Source organism: Macrobrachium rosenbergii, chromosome 7 (assembly GCF_040412425.1).
Source record: "Macrobrachium rosenbergii isolate ZJJX-2024 chromosome 7, ASM4041242v1, whole genome shotgun sequence".
Classification (NCBI taxonomy): Eukaryota; Metazoa; Arthropoda; class Malacostraca; order Decapoda; family Palaemonidae; genus Macrobrachium; species Macrobrachium rosenbergii.
The window spans coordinates 36,711,227-36,731,226 of record NC_089747.1 but is presented as its reverse complement, the minus strand read 5'-3'; the positions used below and the strand labels follow the sequence as shown (position 1 = coordinate 36,731,226).

General features: G+C 38.6%; 1 protein-coding gene across 3 annotated transcripts in view; it reads right to left on the bottom strand.

Moving 5' to 3' along the window:
- The window catches only part of LOC136840304 (centrosomal protein of 104 kDa), a 571,779-nt gene that overhangs the window by 43,467 nt on the left and 508,312 nt on the right, over positions 1-20,000 (bottom strand). For all 3 annotated transcript variants that reach the window (XM_067107005.1, XM_067107007.1, XM_067107006.1), the window contains exons 12-13: positions 5,820-5,960; positions 3,546-3,759 (exon numbers count right to left, since the gene is read on the bottom strand). In XM_067107005.1, the coding sequence (XP_066963106.1) occupies positions 3,546-3,759; positions 5,820-5,960 (355 nt within the window). The remainder of the gene's footprint in view (positions 1-3,545; positions 3,760-5,819; positions 5,961-20,000) is intronic.

The window sequence follows — 20,000 nt, the reverse complement described above, 5'->3', positions numbered from 1 at the left end:
CAAAGCCTTCAGATATTTTTAACCTAACCGTATCTTTGACTAAAAAATTTTTTAAAAAGGCTCCAAATTGAAGGGATTGTTTGACTTGCTTCTTATTCAGGCAGTTTTTATTTTAATCAATACGAGTCCATCCCGGAATAAATATATTTGGATATCAATCAGTCTCCGAGAGCATTTCCAGAAAACTCAGTAAACTGGTCTTCGGTCCATAGGAACCACAGCTGAGAGCTTTTCGAGTGACAACACTAAAGCACCAAGACATGAAACTGCATTCGTTTGAAAGGCAACGGACGCTGATGGAGAGTGTTTTGTGGAATAACAAATGTCAGATGAGCCAGAAGCACAGTTCTGATAAGATATGTCACCCAGCCGGTACACTATTTCCAGTCATTTTCTTCATAAATGTCCGAACTCTCCTTTCTGCAAAGTACTTTCTTTTCATTCGAGGTCATATTCCCATTCTGTGATTATCTCTCCACAGATGAACTGAACTACTCATTCATTCTTCATGGGTCAAAAGATCACTTTCGCATAAAACTCTTATGAACAAAAGAATTTATCAAGAAAGCACGAAAAGAAATGCTGCAGAATCCCATAATAAAAGTACAGTACATCCAAGGAAAGTTGGGTTGTTTTACACGAACGGAAACGAATTATTTTAAGGGCACAACAATTTTAAAATTCAACCGTCTCGAGGAGTATACCAGGACCACCTTTGACAATACATGGACAAAACTAAAAAAACCGATACTAATAAACAAATACACCTGGGGACTCAGAAAATGTAGAAGTATAAGTCCATCTTGTATCATCAAACCATTTTTTTAAAGAAATGTCATTCGATTAATTGCTCTGAGATGATATGTTTTGGATAACGTTAGAACCATATCTCGTATTGGACACGGAAAGTTGATCCTTACTATGTCAGCCATGTCATCCATTTCTCCAAAATCGGCATCAGAGAAGACTTATGAAGTTTTAAAAGGGTAAAAAAAAAGATAAAGACACACATAAGAAATGTAAGAAGAGAATTGGAAGAGGAGGTGGTAAGAGTAAAACAAATAAAGAAATAAAGTTAAGAGAAGAAAAGGTACGCAATAACTATGGACTCCAGGAAATGAAGGAGGAAAGGTAGTTGAAAACACCTCAGTTGAATTATTTTTGTTATGCAAGACCATAAAAGAAAATCTCACAGAAAAAAAAAATTCATAAAAAATTGGAGGCTTGACTAACATTGCGCCAAAACTCGCCGTATAAATAAATGTGTAAAGAACCAGCTTCCGGGCTCCCAGGAAAAGGAAGGCCTCGTATAACCGAGAATCGGAAGGAGTTAGCCTAAATACTCCAGGCAGCAAAATTGTTACGATACCTCTACACGTCTATTCATTTAAGACAGTATCATTTATATACAGAATTCTTCAGTTATAGCAAATGTGTAAGTAATGGAATTGTGAAACCAAGTTTTTCTTTTTAAGATTTTGAATAGAGAGAGCAGCAGAAAAACAGCATGAGGGAGTTGTCTTTAGATTTCACGTGAAAAGGTCATCCCGCACATAGTCAATGGTCATCTAGAAAGATGAATAAAAATAGATCAGGTAGCTTTATAGGAGGCGGATAACTCAAATGTTTAATGACTCAAATGTTTATGGTAAAACCTTTTAAGAGAGCGTCTTTCTCAGAGAGAGAGAGAGAGAGAGAGAGAGAGAGAGAGAGAGAGAGAGAGAGAGAGAGAGAAAGAGAAGAAAAGATCTAGTATCCAAAAAATAAAATCCTCTCAATTTAATTTCGTAAATTAAAATGCTTACTCTTTTCTGTGCAGAGATTGTTAAATCGTTATTTATATCCAGAGTTCTCTGTCTTCAATACCTTAAAAATTTTTTCATACAATAAATACTATGCAAGAATAAGTTCTTCATAAATGCTAAATTTATTTTCATTGTATTGTTCGTGTAGTTGACCTTGAAATCTGTGATTGTTTGCTTTTGTTTAACTACTTGGAAATTCGTCAAAAAGAAAGGAAATAAACATATAATAAGAGAAAATCCTTTCATATAACCTGCTTTCTCTTGATAGGCGATCATGAATTATATGAATATTTATAATCATGCAAGGAAAGATTAATCGATGGAAGAAGTATGGTCCCTTTAAAATTATTGGATATCATTTTGATTAGATAAAATTTACCTGTGGTTGTGGGCGAGACGTGGGTGATTTGAGATTCCAGAGGGGCGGCGACCCCCTTCGACAGGGAAGTCCTAACATTAGGGGCACGAGCCTCTTTTGAGGAAGAGGAAGAGATATTTTAGAAAGGTCAGCTCTACATATAGGGATTTCAAGTCTCTGTTGGGTAAAACTTTACTTCAGTTTCGTGTGTGATTACTGTATGCTAGCAGTAGTTATCGTTAGAGAAAACATTACAGAATCCGACTGTTAGAATCTTTTGGAACAATGAGAAGTCAGTTAAGCCTTTTAAATCGGCCTAACTTTACCTAATTAATCAGGCTAAAAAAACTTGAAACCTTGACTTAAGTATTATCAATTGCATATGTATTAATGACAGTAGCGATTCTAATAATATAAGGAAACTATGCATGATGCAAAGTTACAAAAATATTTGAAGAAAAGATGAAAATTACCCTTTAAAACCTAACTTGACTTTATGCAGAATCTGAAACTTGGAGGTCTTGTGCACTCGACCAGTAGAGTCTTACGAGAGCAAAAATTAAGAGTTAACGTGCTACGACGATTTCACGCGATGATGGCCAAATTTGACTTAACCCACCCTACTTGCCTCAACTTACGGCCTGTAAAACATTTCCAAGCTTCGATTTTTCATTAGTTACACCATTTATTATGACGGAATTGGTTCTCTAAGAAATAATAAAAAAGACCCACTAAGGCTTAAGAAGCCTCGAGGGCAAAACGAAGCAACACAGAAAATACTAACCTAACCTTACAAGTATTTTCCAAAGCATTAGTGATTGGCGCAAGAAATAGATCACTAAATCTAACTTGTAGGGAACAAAAAAGAAGGCAGTCAGACCATTTAAACCTAAACTGATTTAAGTGGTCCCAGGAAAAAGTTACTTGCACGAATATAAGGTCGTATTTATGGTTCACTGCTCTTAAACACTACAAAAGTTTGATTTCTTATACTGTTTCGTAAAAATTTCTAAATTTATGATGAAAATGGCACCTGAAGTGAAGTTTTACCCAGTAATCAAGATCGGAATGGGAAAGTTAGTTGAAACTTAAGAACTACTGATGCGAGTGAATTTTTTGTAGAGGTTGCGCGCACATAAATATAGAGCGGACTTTACAAAAGTCTACACAGATATTCATTTTATGTACATGTCTATAATGCATGACAAACAAGCACACAGATGCGCACATGCTTTAGTCACAGGCATCACCGAGAAAAGTGTAGTGACAGGAAACAAACAAACAAATAAACAAACAAAGACGTGAAGTCCACATCCAAACTGAGTGAAAACAGAAACCACATGAAACAACTTACAAATAAAAATGATGATATTCCCTTTTACCTTTTCATCTATCGCTTCTAACTGCTCAAAGAGATTCCTGTAGAGGACGTTCTTCCTAGCGAGCTCATCGTGGATGGGCAGGGCTTTCCTGACGGTGGACGGGTAGTGAGCGTATAGCGTCAGCAGGAGCCTCTCGCCGACCTTGCGCACCTCGTTGTTTGGATGTTTGAAGGCTGAGTGGCCGAACTCTACCAAGTGTCGGGGCGTGAAGCCACTGGGTCATCAAGAGTTAAAGAGTGGTTTAATATATGTGATGATTTAAAGAAACGGCGTTAAGTCTACTTGAAAATGTTAACAGTTTAAAAGAAAAAGGGTTATGCGAAAATGCTAAGGACTTCAATATCCTAGAACTGACCTTAGATTATTATAGTGCAAAGGTCAATGAGACCGGCAACATAATGCCTATTTCTAGCTTAGGTCAGCAAAAAACAAAGGAAAGAAAGGATAAAGGGTGGAGTTTAAATTAGGCGACGAAAAAGGTTAGAAAATTCAGAAAAGGTCCAAGCAATACAAGATTAAAACACTCCCTGTACTAGAAATAGGATTGAACATCAAGTGCAAAGCCTAAGGTTAAAAAAAAAGCAAACAAACAAATATACTATAATAAGATTTCATTACTTCAGACCGCTAGAAATTTTATTTCTCATCCATCGTCAAATATGTATTCTTTTATGAGCAAGTTACCAAATAAAACTCTGAATAGTCAAACATTACAGATCATGGTTTGTATATTCACTAACTTATGTTTCGACTGAATTTTCTTAATCACAGTGATGAAAATACGACTCCCCTAAAAATAAATTGCAGTTTATCCATGGGAAGGCTATCTCACGTACAAGAGAACTAAATTATCTTGAAATACAAAATACTGACGATGGAAGTTGACTGAAAAATTATGGTTGCGTTGGAAAGATAAAAAAAAAACAATAAACAATATTTTCTTCACATCGCAAATACACTGCAATATTAGAAACTGTCTTCAAAAATGATGAAGGTCGTCCCTATATGAAATCACAGACTACCAAGGATTATAATTTAAATTACATTTATCATTGCGCTTCATTAAAGTAATAAAGCTTTTTGATACTTCACTTGACTTCGTTGAAGCTAATGAGTACTTTCTCGAGAAGAACAAAAACCTGCTTCCTTCTATGCGATAATGATAGCAAAAGTCTTGCAATCGAATTGCATTTTGCTAAGATAACAATATTATGAAACTTTATTAGTCATTCCTAACAACAACATTTTCTGCCTTAAAAAAATTGAATTATACCTACTTCAAGATAAAATATTTTATAAATTGATACTGAATTATTTTGCACTCAAGGTAAAAGGACTTCCGTATCCTCTAAAATGATAAGCCTAGGCAGTCAGCTGATGTTGACATACTGACAACATTCAATTTTTAAATGAGAAAATAAACACATAAATTCACTCCCTTTGATTACATTTTGGAAGCGTTCCTAAGTATCTAATGTTATTGGAGAGAGAGAGAGAGAGAGAGAGAGAGAGAGAGAGAGAGAGAGAGAGAGAGAGAGAGAGAGAGAGAGAGAGAGAGATGGTTACCATTTAGAGTTTTCCCGTTTTTCGTAGACGAAAAGTATTACGGAACCGATCTTGAGTATAATTTCACACACACAGAGAGAGAGAGAGAGAGAGAGAGAGAGAGAGAGAGAGAGAGAGAGAGAGAGAGAGAGAGAGAGACTTATTCAAATGGCCACATCTCTTTTTCTATGGATTATGTTCTGTTACTAGATGCAAGGATCTTTTGTGTTTGAAAATTGTGTACATTTTTACCCAACTTTCACTCTATACAATATCTAACTGGTGTAAAGATTCTTACACAAGCGAAGAAAATCAGTCACTCGTGAATTCAACCTCTACGTTATTCGAGAACTTTGAAGATTTCTGTTCAATAATGCACAATATATATATCCAAATTTTTTTTGTGCAACAACGACAATGTAATAGTAAGAAAAACATTTCGTTTAGACTTGCCACTGTCCAGCCCAAGAACAGTCCTTCTTACCACTGGCCCCTATATAAGTATGCAGAACGAAAATACCTAGGTCCAAGTTTCGGAACAGTATGTAACGCCCTAAGCCGGGGCAACGAATTGCTGTCTCGACCCTCTCCTACATTCCCGTCATTGTTGACAGTGTAGATGCTCTCGTAATGCTTTTAACAATAATAATAATAATAATAATAATAATAATAATAATAATAATAATAATAATAATAACAATAATAATATCATGTTGCTGACAAACTCACCTGTCCCTATCTTTTGGTAATGCCGTGGCACCCAAAGTGGTGAGCTGTGTCTCGACGATGTTGGCACGGCAAAGCGACCCTCGAGGATGAACGGTGTTGGTCAAAGGTCGAGTCACTTCAACACCGACACCACCGATCCCCCTGGAAGGCATTGAGTGGGAATTGTATGATAACAGGCTGATGGAATTGGTTTGAAATAAGTAACACAGAATTTCAACTTGAAATGTGAAGTGATCAAGTCACTTGGAAAGAACGGATGAAAGATTTTTTTTTTATTAAAGAATGATACTTGTGTAACGTGGCCTAATCGCCTTGGAAAATTTGAGAAGTACAGGTTGGTAAAAATTAAGTTTGGAATATATTCTGTAGAACTTCAGCAATGACTGAGAGGTGGGAAGGGGAGTTCTAGGAAGTGCTGAGTTGATAGTGTGACACTGTCAGAATGAAATTGCCCCACATCAATGAGGATCGAGAGTATGTGCAAGATAGACGTGAATGTGAGAAGGAATAGTGTCGCTGTTAAGGCTTTCATGTGTGCATGAATAGGCTTGGGAAGTTCTTAGAAAGATTTTAACACTGACGTTTATCCTGGATTCTACAAATAAATGACAAATATATCAATGATCATTGCTTCATCTTAATGGAGGCTTTGCATTTTAAGATTATGAGTGATCACAGTGCTTGAAAGAGGAAGCATTGTTTAAACAATGAAGAACACCTAAGACGATTTCAGTAAGTGTAAATAAAGATCAGAGTGAAAATGAGAATCAGACAAAAGTGTGTCATGTCAGTGGGACTATGTATTGCTTTCATGGGTAGAAAGATAGGGTAACAGGATTGTAGGGATATATGTCTGCGAGCTCACATGAACAGCTGTGAAGAGAATTAAGTAGCGGACGCTTATCGATAATATAGCATTAACATGTGATTTTAAAGAAAATTTGAAAACACTTCTGAAACAAGTTCATAGGCGCCAATTAGAAGAGTTGGAAATGAATGATAAAAAGAGTAATGATCTGATGTAAATACAGCCATGAAGAATGAATAATGGATGATACTGTGAATGTCGTCAGAACAAAAGTGGTTAATTAGCAGAGAGTTCTAGGAGTAAGCGTTTCTTTCGGTGGCTGGGTGGATAAAGTCGAGAACCGCTAAGAAAGGTGCAGAGGGTAATAGGAGCTCTGCAAAAGTACTGTACTCTAACCGAGCGTCTCTGCGAGCAAAGGTTCAAATGAAGGAAAGGACTGTTGAGCCCATTTTTCTGATACATGTAAATTAAGCGAGGAGGAAGTTGGTGAGACGTTCATAAGGAGAGTTTAAAGTGTGAAAGTTTTATGGTGATCTGTGCAACTTTTTCATCATGCCTACCAGAAAGAACAGGTTATGTTGCTGAAAAATTTTCGTAGGGGTTTGAGAAGGACGAGAGCCACAACGAGAAAGCACTGGATTTTTTGACACATACTTCGTGACATTTTTAGTATATTCCAAATTCAATATCCAGTTCATTCTACCTCGGGAATAACATACTGTAAAGGAAATTATAAGTGATAAGCGAATCTGCCTGGGAACCAACACCTTACACTGACGATTTTTTTACCCACGACCTATCAAGAGAGGTTCATAGTTCAGCGGTAAAAATCGTCACTGTTTGTCGTCGGTGCATGTTATTACTGAGGTAGAGTGAACTGAATATTAAATGACACTTTACATACATATACATACACATATATATATATATATATATATATATATATATATATATATATATATATATATATATATATATATATATATATATATATATATTGTCACAACTAAGGCCTTAGGCCACAGAAATTCCAGTAAAGTAAATTAAATAATAAGGAGTGGTGCCATGCGGACCCGCCACTTTTCCCATTTTCCTTTTTCCTCCTATGCCTGTACAGCTGATCTGGCAGAAGACCTCTTGTTTTTAGACACTGATACCAGGTATCAGGCAAGGAGAGCAAGAATAAGCCACCCCACTACAACAGATCGAATGGAAGTGTCTGCCGAGATAGAGACACTTAAGCCCGGCCCCCGACTAAGGCAGATGAGGACACAGAGAGAAGATGCATTTCCTTCACACTGCAACTACTAAACCAGGTGGACACACTTGACCTTGCTCTTACCTGCCACCCACAGCTACCACCTGTGGGTCCTGAACCAGCAGATTCTCCAAGGGCTTGCAACTCATGACAGCGCCAATGGAATATACTACGTAAGTGTTTAAACATTTGGTCTCCCGTCCAGCCCCACTTAACCAATCCTCTTAAGCCTAAATCCCTTCCTCGTCTTACCAATAATCCTCGCTTCCTTCCTTTCCTTCCATGTTCCTTTGTCCATCCCTCCTCTTCGGGAGCGCCCTGTTGAATTATTTCTAAGTGTGTGACGTGTATCTGCGTATGACTTTTTCATTAAATGATTAAATAACTCGTGCATGCCCCAAATCCCTAGTAACTCCAGTGTCTTTCCTTTTACAGGAAGTTGTTTGTGCTGTGTTCACAATTGCATTGCTTGCCTGATTCTCCCACGAGACCAATGGTCAGGCTCCACTCAATGCCTGAACCAGCCAGTTAAAGCTTACTGAATATGTGCCCCAGTTAATCACATTCTTTAATCATTCCACTGATTCAATTTTTATTTAATTTTGTGACTTAATTTGTCTCTTGATTCTCTGTTACCTGTAAATACACTAAAGTTATTTAACCTTGAGTGTTAACACTAACCTTTCCCCTTTATCTCCTTTCCTTATCTGAATTGCAATCAAGGTCCAATTTTGCCTTGGCTATCTAGATTTAACTGAATTTCTAGTAAATTTGATTTCACCCGACCGTGATTTGTAACATATATATATATATATATATATATATATATATATATATATATATATATATATATATATATATATATATATATATATATATATGGGTGGATATCGTCTCTAATACAAACACCTGAGTTCGATGGGCGATTTGTATATGGGAGACGATATCCACTTATACCTCACTTGCTGGCTGCGTGGGTTAAGCGTCCACTGTAGTCCTGAGTTCTTGTCCTTCGCTGGTTCGAGCCCTCGAGACGACGAACTTATTATCAACTAAAAAATTCCCTTTCGGTAACATATATGAAAATATATTATTTCCGAGGTAGAGCGAATTGGATATTAAAGGACGTTTGTAGCTTACTGATTATATATATATATATATATATATATATATATATATATATATATATATATATATATATATATATATATATATATATATATATCACACATATTACCACAGGTGAAAAATAAGACCGGTTTCGACTTTATTTCCAAGCCATCGTCAGGACCTATTTTTCACTTGTGGTAATGTGTGATAAATGAATCACATACAAAAGTGATAATAATCATATATATATATATATGTATATATATATATATATCCTTTTTTTCTTTCTTTTTCTTTTATCGTGCTTTTTTCCCATTTTTGTATGGGGTAAGCACGATGCCTTCTTTTGAAGGACTTTTGATTTGGCTTTGGGGTAAACCATAGTCTTGATCAGCTGCCCTGCCTGACATCGCTTAGACCCTGGTAGCGTATGTTACATGTATCATACCAGACCCAACGCCCTTTCTCCCAGCAGAGAGAAGTTGTTGTGCGGGTAGGTCGAGAGTTCGAGCGTGTGAGATGTTTGTTATGTTTTTAGAAGATGTTGTAGTGGCTTTGTTTTGTGTGTGTATTTAGTCTGTAACACCCATTTGCTTTTAAGCAAACCTATGCGTTGATTACATACATAATCCCGGGGTGTCTACACGGATAGCAAAGTGTCCGCCTCTCTGATCAGTCGGCTGCGGATTTGAACCGCGCACAGACCTCTACGAAGTCCGAAGCTGCTGCTGTAACTGACTGTGCCATCGAGGCTCCAATCATATATAATACATATATATATATATATATATATATATATATATATATATATATATATATATATATATATATATATATATATATATATATATATATATATATATATATATATATATATATATATATATATATATATATATATATATATATATATATATATATATATATATATATATATATATATATATATATACATATATACATATATATATATATATATATATATATATATATATATAATATATATATATATATATATATATATATATATATATGTGTGTGTGTGTGTGTATATATATATATATATATATATATATATATATATATATATATGCATATATATATATACACACACACACACACACACACATATATATATATATATATATATATATATATATATATATATATATATATATATATATATATATATATATATATATATATATATATATATATATATATATATATATATATATATATATATATATATATATATAGGGTATTTATATATATATATATTAGATAGGGTGTTTCCTCTAATGCATAAACTGAAATTGATATGGACAAAAACAAAAGTAATTCAGAACAGGTATTTATTTAAGTTTCTCTCTGAGTATTTAATATTTTGTGTGGCTTCCATCAGCCTGTACCACAGCCTGCATTCTTGAGGGGTATGATTTCAGCAAATCGCAAAAAAACTGAGACTCATACTTCATTTCCCTGAGCACTTCGGTCACCTCTCTTCGCAGGTCGTCGAGGCTTGATATACCATCATAGTTCACTGTGTGCTTTTCAACATGATCCTCTAAGATGCTACCAACGTTTTCACACACATTAAGGTCAGGGGAGCTACCTGGAAATTCACTTGACAAGAAGAAATAGATACCACGGTTTCGAAGCAGCTCCTGTGTCTGATGAGCCTTGAAACATGGTGCCTTATCATGCAAAAATGTGACTTCTTCAACAGATAACACATTTTCAGGATCTTTGAGGAAAGGAAATACTCCACCAGTAAGCACAGTTTCTCTGAAGTATTCACCATTCCATGACCGTCCTTTTTCTCTGATGATCCACATTAACCGTTTGGCTGTGAAACAGAGAAAAATTCCCAAACATTCAGGAAATTTCATAACTTGGCGATAGCACACATCATCGCAGATATCATCCAACTTTGCAGCCCAAATGATGTCATTTTTATGATTTGGCTTCCTGACTGTGTAAATGAAGAACTCATCTGATGCGGCAACATGGAAAAAGTCAGCTTCATCCCAATCTTTAAGAAATGAACCACAAACCATGCACAGTCTTCTCTCTGTTGCTGAGTGATGTTGGGTTTGCTGATAATATGAAATAGCTTGATACCAGATTTTTTCAACTCACGATGTACAGCACTATAACTTCTCTTCTTTCTCCTTTTTGTTTCTAGTTCAAGCACCAGTTTACGTAAAGACTTTTTTGGTCTACCAATGCCTCAGCTATGATGTCTTTTGACTCCTGAGAAAGGACTTCAGGCCTTCCAAGATTCTCACTCTTTTCGCGATAACAGTCTTATGGATTTTTGTTCCAGTTTCTTTTAACAAAGGATTCATCTCTTTTAATGTATTTAGCTATCCAGGAACGTGAAATGAAGGATGCGCCAGCATCCTTGGCCTCTCTGAAGGTTATAGCCCGCATTCGGTCAATCCATCTGATTTCCTCCGAGTCGCTAGCCATGGCTGTATCTAACTCCATCACTCAGTCTGAAAATACAAGAAATGTAAAATGAAAAATAGCCTAATAGAAACTTAAAATAATGTACTTGGAGATAGGCTATAACAGAAAACTTCATAACTTTCCATTTATTCTGTGGAGGGGGGGATCTAATTTTGAAACACCCAGTATATATATATATATATATATATATATATATATATATATATATATATATATATATATATATATATATATATATATATATATATATATATATATATATATATATATATATATATATATATATATATATATATATATATATATATATATATATATATATATATATATATATATATATATATATATATATATACATTATTATTACTTGGGTCCTTCGGCTGATGAGTTTTTTGTATTAATTACTGTAATTTATGTAGCCCTGCTCTACCTAAGACCCACGTAATCCTGTCAATTAAAGCTAAAAGTTACCCCAAGAGACAGACAATTACTTAATTGGATTAGGTCGCCAGTCAGAGCTATGTATTGAATAATTCGATTATTTCTGGAATAAATGAATTACAAGAAACCCATTTATTACCCACCTAGCCCCAACAAAGAAAGAATGCACTGTTACAGTGAGGGAATTTATATGAGCCAATCAGTCCTCTTCGGACACAGGAAGAGTTTCCCTACTTCAGTTAAAATGCAATGGTTGATCATTCTGGTAGCTCTATTGTACGAAATTTTATTATTTTAAAGGCTATTCCTCTTCCAAACAATGGTATGATCAGATTCCAAGGCTTGCCTAAACATTGCTTATGCTTGACCTCTCCCTAATTCCTACTTACTGTTAAGGGTATATCTTATGCAATCTCAGTAGGCAATAATGAATATTCATATACTAGACTTCATTCAGGAATTATGGTTCCACTAGGATCTCTAGTCAGTGGCTGAGGAAGCGGGAAAAAATGGAAATAGAAATACAGTGGTAGAAATACCAGCAATCGACGAAATCTTGCCTATTCCAGACTTACCTTCACATAGGCTGCTTGCACACTGCAATGGACACCAGGGAGTTTTGGAGCAACGTGTTACGTCTATTCACTTAGTAAAAAATACAGAAGAAGGGACAAAAGGCAGAATTATCAGGAGCACTGACACGTGTGTGCTCTCTAAGATGTTTGTGCTCTCTCTGTGACCCTAGGTCGGAGGCTGGGTCTCTGTGTTGTCGTGAACAGCGCTCCTTCAATAGCCCCCAGCAGTCTGAAAATTGACAAAAACATCGCCGATACATAGTACAGAGAAAAGGAATGCTTAAGAACACCCTCACTAAGGTGACCTGGTGAAAACCTCCCTGTTGGATAGGTCTCTAATACTTACTTATAAGCCGTTGGGAACTGTTAATTTTGAAAACACAGCCTAGCCCTCTTCTCCCTGCTTTTCCTAGAACATTCTTCTGGTCTTTGTTAGGAGTATTTTAATACTAAAATAATGCAGGGAGGTCGAACAGCAGAATATTTATAAAAGCTCCCCCCGGTCTGTACTAAGCAAGCTGTTCGCCTTGATTACTTTACTCTTCTCCCCTAAGCAGATCTGTCCTGTGCAGTCTAACTAGGTACGGATCTACCTAACTCTAGGAAGGATCTGAGCTTTAATCACTTACTTCTACAGACTCCTAACTGTACTTAAAGGTGCTTATGGTCATTACGTGCTACCTCTTATGATCGTGATGTTTAGACTTAGCCAAACGGTACATTCTAAGGTATCTCCTATCCTAACCTATCAGAACATGGTTCTAGCACAAATGTAAAGGACAATGAACCAGCTAAGTTACAAGGTTTTGCACTACAAATTGGTAACTACTGTTCGGTACATGAGGTTTTCCTCATATGATAAGTGCTTGCCTCACTGAGGTATTAGGCCATGCGTGCCATGAGCTTAGTGGCTCTCTTCACAATAGTTTAGAATGGCTGATTTCAATTACAATGTACTTACGTGGTTACTGCAGCTCGATGGAAGGTGTAAGTGACAAGGTTACTGCTACGATGTACTCAATCTGGTCTAGGCTATTGTATGACAGAGATCATGCTGGCTACCTCCTCTGAGCAAGGAGCCAGGATCACTCTAAGATGGGAAGGCACTGTGCCAAGAGGGCACTAGTGCCAGGATGAGCTCATGGCTCTGCAACTACTGGGCTCTCCTCCGCCCCTTCTTCTTCTTCTTCTTTGGGTTCCTCCAAGGCCTATCTATGTTAGACCTAGGAAGTAATAAGGGCACCGACTCTTGGGGAAGGCCAGAAGGGCTAGTGGGCGCGAAGTCAGGGGTAACTTCAGAAGCTACAGGAGGGCTCCCTACTCCGGCTGCTGCGACAACTGGAGCGCGAGCGATTCGACCTCTGCGTTTGAGGAGGCCAGTTCCTGGTCTCCCAGAGAAGGTGTAACAGTTTGGTCCACCAGGGGTTCATCCTCTGGGGACGGATTTGGTGAGGAAGAAGTGTCGGGTGCCGGGAGGCTCACTGGTTGCCATGATTAGTGCCGTGAGGGATCCTGGATCTCCCAGAGGAGGATCCGCCTCATGCTCTAGACCTGGCATAGGGTCCTCCTTGAGTGGTGGCTCAATGTCCGAGATGGACGGAGCATGGCACTGGCAGCGATTGAGGGTCAGGCATGCCTGACAAGGGGTCCGGGGGTGCAATGCCTCGCGGATGGCTTGAATTGGGCTGAGACAGAGATTCCTGCCCCAGCTGGAGATCAGAGCCTCTCGGAGAGTCTTGCTCGGGGAGCATCCGCTGGGTGTTGCTTATTTGGGCAACCCTCCCAGTTAGCGGAGTGGCCTGTCTGCTTGTATGTCCTACAGCGGTAGTACTCCTCCTGAATGTCTCTTCGGGGAGAGGGAGGACCTCTTTGTTGGCCATCCTTTCATGGAGAGAGATGACTAGGCTGAGAACGGTTTGATGTGTGCCCCTTCCGCTGACCATTTTGGTGGGCGGAAGGTGGGTTTTCTTCTTAGGGTGCTCCTACAGTCTGAGCCTCTATGGAGGAGGTAGCGTGGCTGTGAAGAGGCGTTGGGGAAAGGCTTCCCCTGAGGAGGTCCCGACCCAGCAGGAGATCCACTCCAGGCCAAATTCCACCCACCACCCCAAGGCAGTGGGGTAGCGTGCCCCAAGGTGTCGTGACCTGGAGCTCGACTGTGGGAACGGTTGTGGTGTGGCCCGCTGTCCACTTCATCTCCCGCCACGTTTGCTCATCAACCATTGCACAGGCTGGAACTTGGGCCCAGCAAATCAGGCTAACATCTGCCGCAGTGTCTACCATGACCGGAAGGGTCACGGGGAGGCTAGAGCCCTTAAGGGGGGCCACCAAGATGAACTGGGTCTCCAGTCTCTCAGGGTACAGTATCTTCTGCGGCCCAGCTGCAGAGAATGAGGTGCTAATTAGGTTGATGAACTTGGTGGTGGGGACATGATGTGGACAGGCCGGATGTCCAGCACTGTAGTGGAAAGCAACACCACAGGATCGGCACTGGCCCTTTGTAGGGGCTCAGTGACCTGCGGTGACTTTTGGAGGAGAGGGTTGAGTGGATGTAGAGGGAGAGGAGTTCTTGTTATTGGTAGGAGGCTGCTTATTAGTGCCTAGCTTGTAGCGGCACTCAGCATCAGCTTCAGTGTGCCCCAACCTTTTACAATGGGTGCACATAGGCTTGCTAGGCAGTCCATTCTTCAGGCAAGTCAAGCCTGAGAGGTACCCAGGTGGCACTATGTGCTGCTGAGATGTGCTGTGGGGCTGGTTAAAGGTTTCCCGTGAATCGGCCATGCTGTAGGCTTCCATAAGGGTGGTGGATTGTTTACCATTTAGATAAACAGCAAGGGGCCCAGGCATGCATTGGTAAAGATCCTCCAGCATGGTCCGATTGAAGAGGTCCTCAAACGTAGTGCAAGACAAGGAGTCGAACCAGAGGGTCCCAGACTGGGACTTGTGACAGGACCAATCAGTCCAGGACCAGCCAACTTCCTTGGCAAGACCTCAGAACTGCTGTCTCCATTTCTCCGGGGTTATTTCGTAGGCCTTCGTGATGACTCTATGCACTTCGACCATGTTGCCTCTCTGACTCTCCTCCAGTGAGCGAAGGGCTGCCTTAGCTTTTCCCTCCATGTGCTTGGCTAGCACTAAGGCCCTCTCTGTCTTGTTGGTGCTATAGTTGTCAAAGAGTGCCTGTATTTCCTCCAACCATGCTTCTGGCTCGTCCTCATTCCACTTGGGGATGAGGGAATTAATACTTGAAATCGGAGCATTTGGTGCAGCAGGTATGGGGTTGGAGGTGTGTTGTATAGCCATGGCTTTGGCATTTTCCCTCCTAGCCTTTTCCAGCTCGTGCTCCTTTTCTTTGAGAGCTACCTCACTCTCCTTGAAGGCTAACCCATGCTGTCTCCTCCATTCTTCTCTTTCATCTTCCAGCTGCCTCTGTTCTTCTTCATACCTCCTCTGTTCGGCTTCATAATTTCGGTGTTCCAGTCTTTCTTCCTTCTCTTGCTTGGCCAAGTCATCCAGCTTTTCTTTAACCCACTTGGTGAGGTCCAATCCCGTGAGACCTGCCACCTTCCCCAGCTCCATGAAGGCTCTGTGATTATCTGTTGCCATGGTTCTGGTGGGTAAAGGTGTCAATCCAGGTTGACTGGACGTACTTGGGCAGCGAGGAAGTGTCCCTCAGATTTAGGGTGACACTTCAGTGATGTGGCACCGTTTCAATAAGGTGGCACTGTGGTTGAGTGTGCCGTCTAAAGGCCACACTGATGGCACTCAGTATCTTTATGTACTGGTGTAAATTAGTCACAAAAGGACTTTTCTTCTGTGTTCCTTTTTCTGTTTTCTCTTTCTTTGGTGGCACTATGGTGTCAGTGCGTTCCTAGGAACAACACTTGACTTGAGTTCAACTAATTTGTAGTCGAGGGGAAATGCACTCTACCCCAGCAGAATGTAACTAATGAGTAAGAGAGAAAGGGAAGGTAAAAGAAAGAGAGAGGTAAGCTATTCAGTTTGTGTCAGTGCCTCAGATTAGTGGCACTGTGGAAAAGATAAATTGTAGTTGCTTTTGGGGCCCTCATGAGTGACTAGTTCCTAGTACCCGCTGTGCTACTTCCTTTTCATGGAGAGGGAGGTAGGCTACGTTTTATGCTGAGGTCTGGATAAAAGTCCTCACACGTGACTGACAACTTCTAACTGTAATTAATCTTAACTTGTCCTCATCTATTCGTGGGACAGAGGTGTTTCTGTTTCCTTGTTTTATTGTAATTAACGATTCCAGTGTCGGCCCGTTCTTACGAGGAAGGCGGTGCATGTATACTTCGGATTTTAGGTTGAGAGAGAGAGAGAGAGAGAGAGAGAGAGAGAGAGAGAGAGAGAGAGAGAGAGAGAGAGAGAGAGAGAAATATTCAGCCAGCAAAGTTCATGCTGCCTGGGAAAATCAGTAAAAGTATTGTAACTGCACACTGGCAGGTTTCTTATTTGGAGACACGTCTTCTTGGACTGTTTTTGGGGATTGTCTTAGCAATCTTAACTTTCCCTGGGCCCTGAGTTGTACATCTTACACTGATAAGTATGGTCAAAATGATAAGTCTTTTCTTTTTATATAATTCCCTACGTCAGTGTATTTTGTATAGGAACTTTTTTTTTATATATATTTCCTAAATAAGTACCGTCATTCCCTGACTAAATTATTTCTTGCTTTTATTTATTGTATGGGAGGCAAAGTAGTTCCCGAAGTGGCATATGAGGCAGAGGACGCTACTGGACTCGTGACGTCACACAGGTAAACAATGTCACAGAAACCACCACAACAACAAGGGTTTTAAGATGGTGGACAGGAGAGCGGTCAACCTATTTCCAAAATGTCAGACTAATCCTGTTATAACATGGCAAAACTTAAAACACGTGGATAGAAGCAGACTAGCGGAGGGATACATGACCTCCGAGCCACAGGGTTTGTTTACAATGAAAAACACAAAGCACTCGAATTCCTCTCATAAACGAATGAAGCAAATGTAGGAATACAGGTTTTAACTAAATACACCAACAATGCAAAGGATTTTACGTTATGGAGATGGAAAACGAATTTACTATGAGCTATGCTTTGTTTTTTTTTTCTCGCGCTGCTTTAACACTCCAAGAATCCGCCGTGATTATTGAGAGGCCGTTCGAGACACAAAAGGAATGGATCTGTGATGTCCTGACGGGCCTGAATTTACATTAATTGAAAATGCAATTTATGACGTTAACACTGTTGCCGTTTGTTTGCAATATTAATGGCAAGGAAATTTTATATGATTTCCACAATATGGAAACTTATTAACTCCGTCACGCTCAATCGGTGGCCTCTGTAGTGGAGAACAATTACTGTTTTGGAAATTCTATGGACTTCATAGATTTGTCAGCCCTACCTACGAGGGGCGCTAGGCCTACATCTTCCCAGTACTGTCCTGCAATAGGTAACTCATTCACAGATCAATATCATGCATTAATCCTTGGTCAGGGAAATAGCAAAATATTAAATCCTTATTAGGTAACTTACACGACCTTGAATGGAATGCAGAGCAGTCTCTGAATGTGGCAAAAGTATTTCTTTAAAATTTTGTAAATTGTAAATTATAGCTGCTCTCAATCAATGCGCACTTCCCTACCTACACTTATTTCTTAATTATAAAAATGGTATTCTTACTGCTATTATACCTTGGCCTGTCGCCTTGTTTAGAAGAGTTAGCAGGAAATTAATGTGATCTGACTTTTTTCTCTGAAATTAATTTGTAGTTAATTTGATTCCAGATTCTTTTTCTCTGTGAATTAACCAGAGATCATGGCTAAGGTCACCACTCTTACATGGGTCCTTCGGCTGATGATTTTTTTTATTAATTACTGCAATTTATGTAGCCCTGCTCTAGCTAAGACCCATGTAATCCTGTCAATTAAAGCTAAAAGTTATCCCAAGAGACAGACAATTACTTAATTGGATTAGGTCGCCAGTCGGAACTATGTATTGAATAATTTGATTATTTCTGGAATAAATGAATTACATGAAAACCATTTATTACCCACCTAGTCCCAATTAAGAAAGAATGTGCTGTTACAGTGAGGGAATTTATATGAGCCAATCTGTCCTCTTCAGACACAGGAAGATTTTCCCTACTTCAGTTAAAATGCTACGGATGATCATTCTGGTAGCTCTATTGTACGAAATTTTAGTACTTTAAAGGCTATTCCTCTTCCAAACAATTTTATGATCAGTTCCAAGGCTTGCCTGAATATTACTTATGCTTGACCTCTCCCTAATTGCAACTTACTGCAAGGGGGATATCTTATGCAGTCTCACTAGGCAATAATAATTATTCATATACTAGACTTCATACAGGAATTATGGTTCCACCAGGATCACTAGTCAGTGGCTGGGGAAGGGGGAAAAATGGAAATAGAAATACAGTGGTAGAAATACCAGCAATCGATGAAATCTTGTCAATTCCAGATTTACGTCTATTCACTCAGTAAAAAAAAGACAGAAGGGACAAAGGACAGAATTATCAGGAGCACTGACGTGTGTGTGCTCTCTAAGACAGTTGTGCTCTCTCTGTGACCATAGGTCGGAATTGGGGTCTCTGTGTTTTTGTGAACAGCGCCCCTTCAAAAGCCTCCGGCAGTCTGAAAACTGACAAAAACATCGCCGATACATAGTACAGAGAAAAGGGAGCGGGGTCGCTGTGTTTTCGTGAACAGCGCTCCCTCAATAGCCTCCGGCAGTCTGAAAATTGACAAAAACACCGCCGATACATAGTACAGAGAAAAGGGAGCGGGGGCGCTGTGTTTTCGTGAACAGCGCACCTTCAAAAGCCTCCAACAATCTGAAAATTGACAAAAACATCGCCGATACATAGTACAGAGAAAAGAAAGCGGGGTCTCTGTGTTTTCGTGAACAGCGCTCCTTCAATAGCCTCCAGCAGTCTGAAAATTGACAAAAACATCGCCGATACAAAATACAGAGAAAAGGAATGCTTGAGAACACCCTCACTGAAGGTGACCTGATGAAAACCTCCTTGTTGGATAGGTCTCTACTATTAACTTATAAGCCGTTAGGAACTGTTAATTTTGACAACAAATCCTAGCTCTCATCTCTGCCTTCCCCAGAATGTTCTTCTGGTCTTTGTTAGGAGTATATTAATACTAAAATAATGAAGGGAGGTCGAACAGCAGATTATATATATATATATATATATATATATATATATATATATATATATATATATATATATATATATATATATATATATATATATATATATATATATATATATATATATATATATATATATATATATATATATATATATATATATATATATATATATATATATATATATATATATATATATATATATATATATATATATATATATATATATATATATATATATATATATATATATGACTTTTTTATCAAATCACCATGATTCGTATACAATCAGTAAGCTACAAACGTCCTTTAATAGCCAATTCGCTCTACCTCGGAA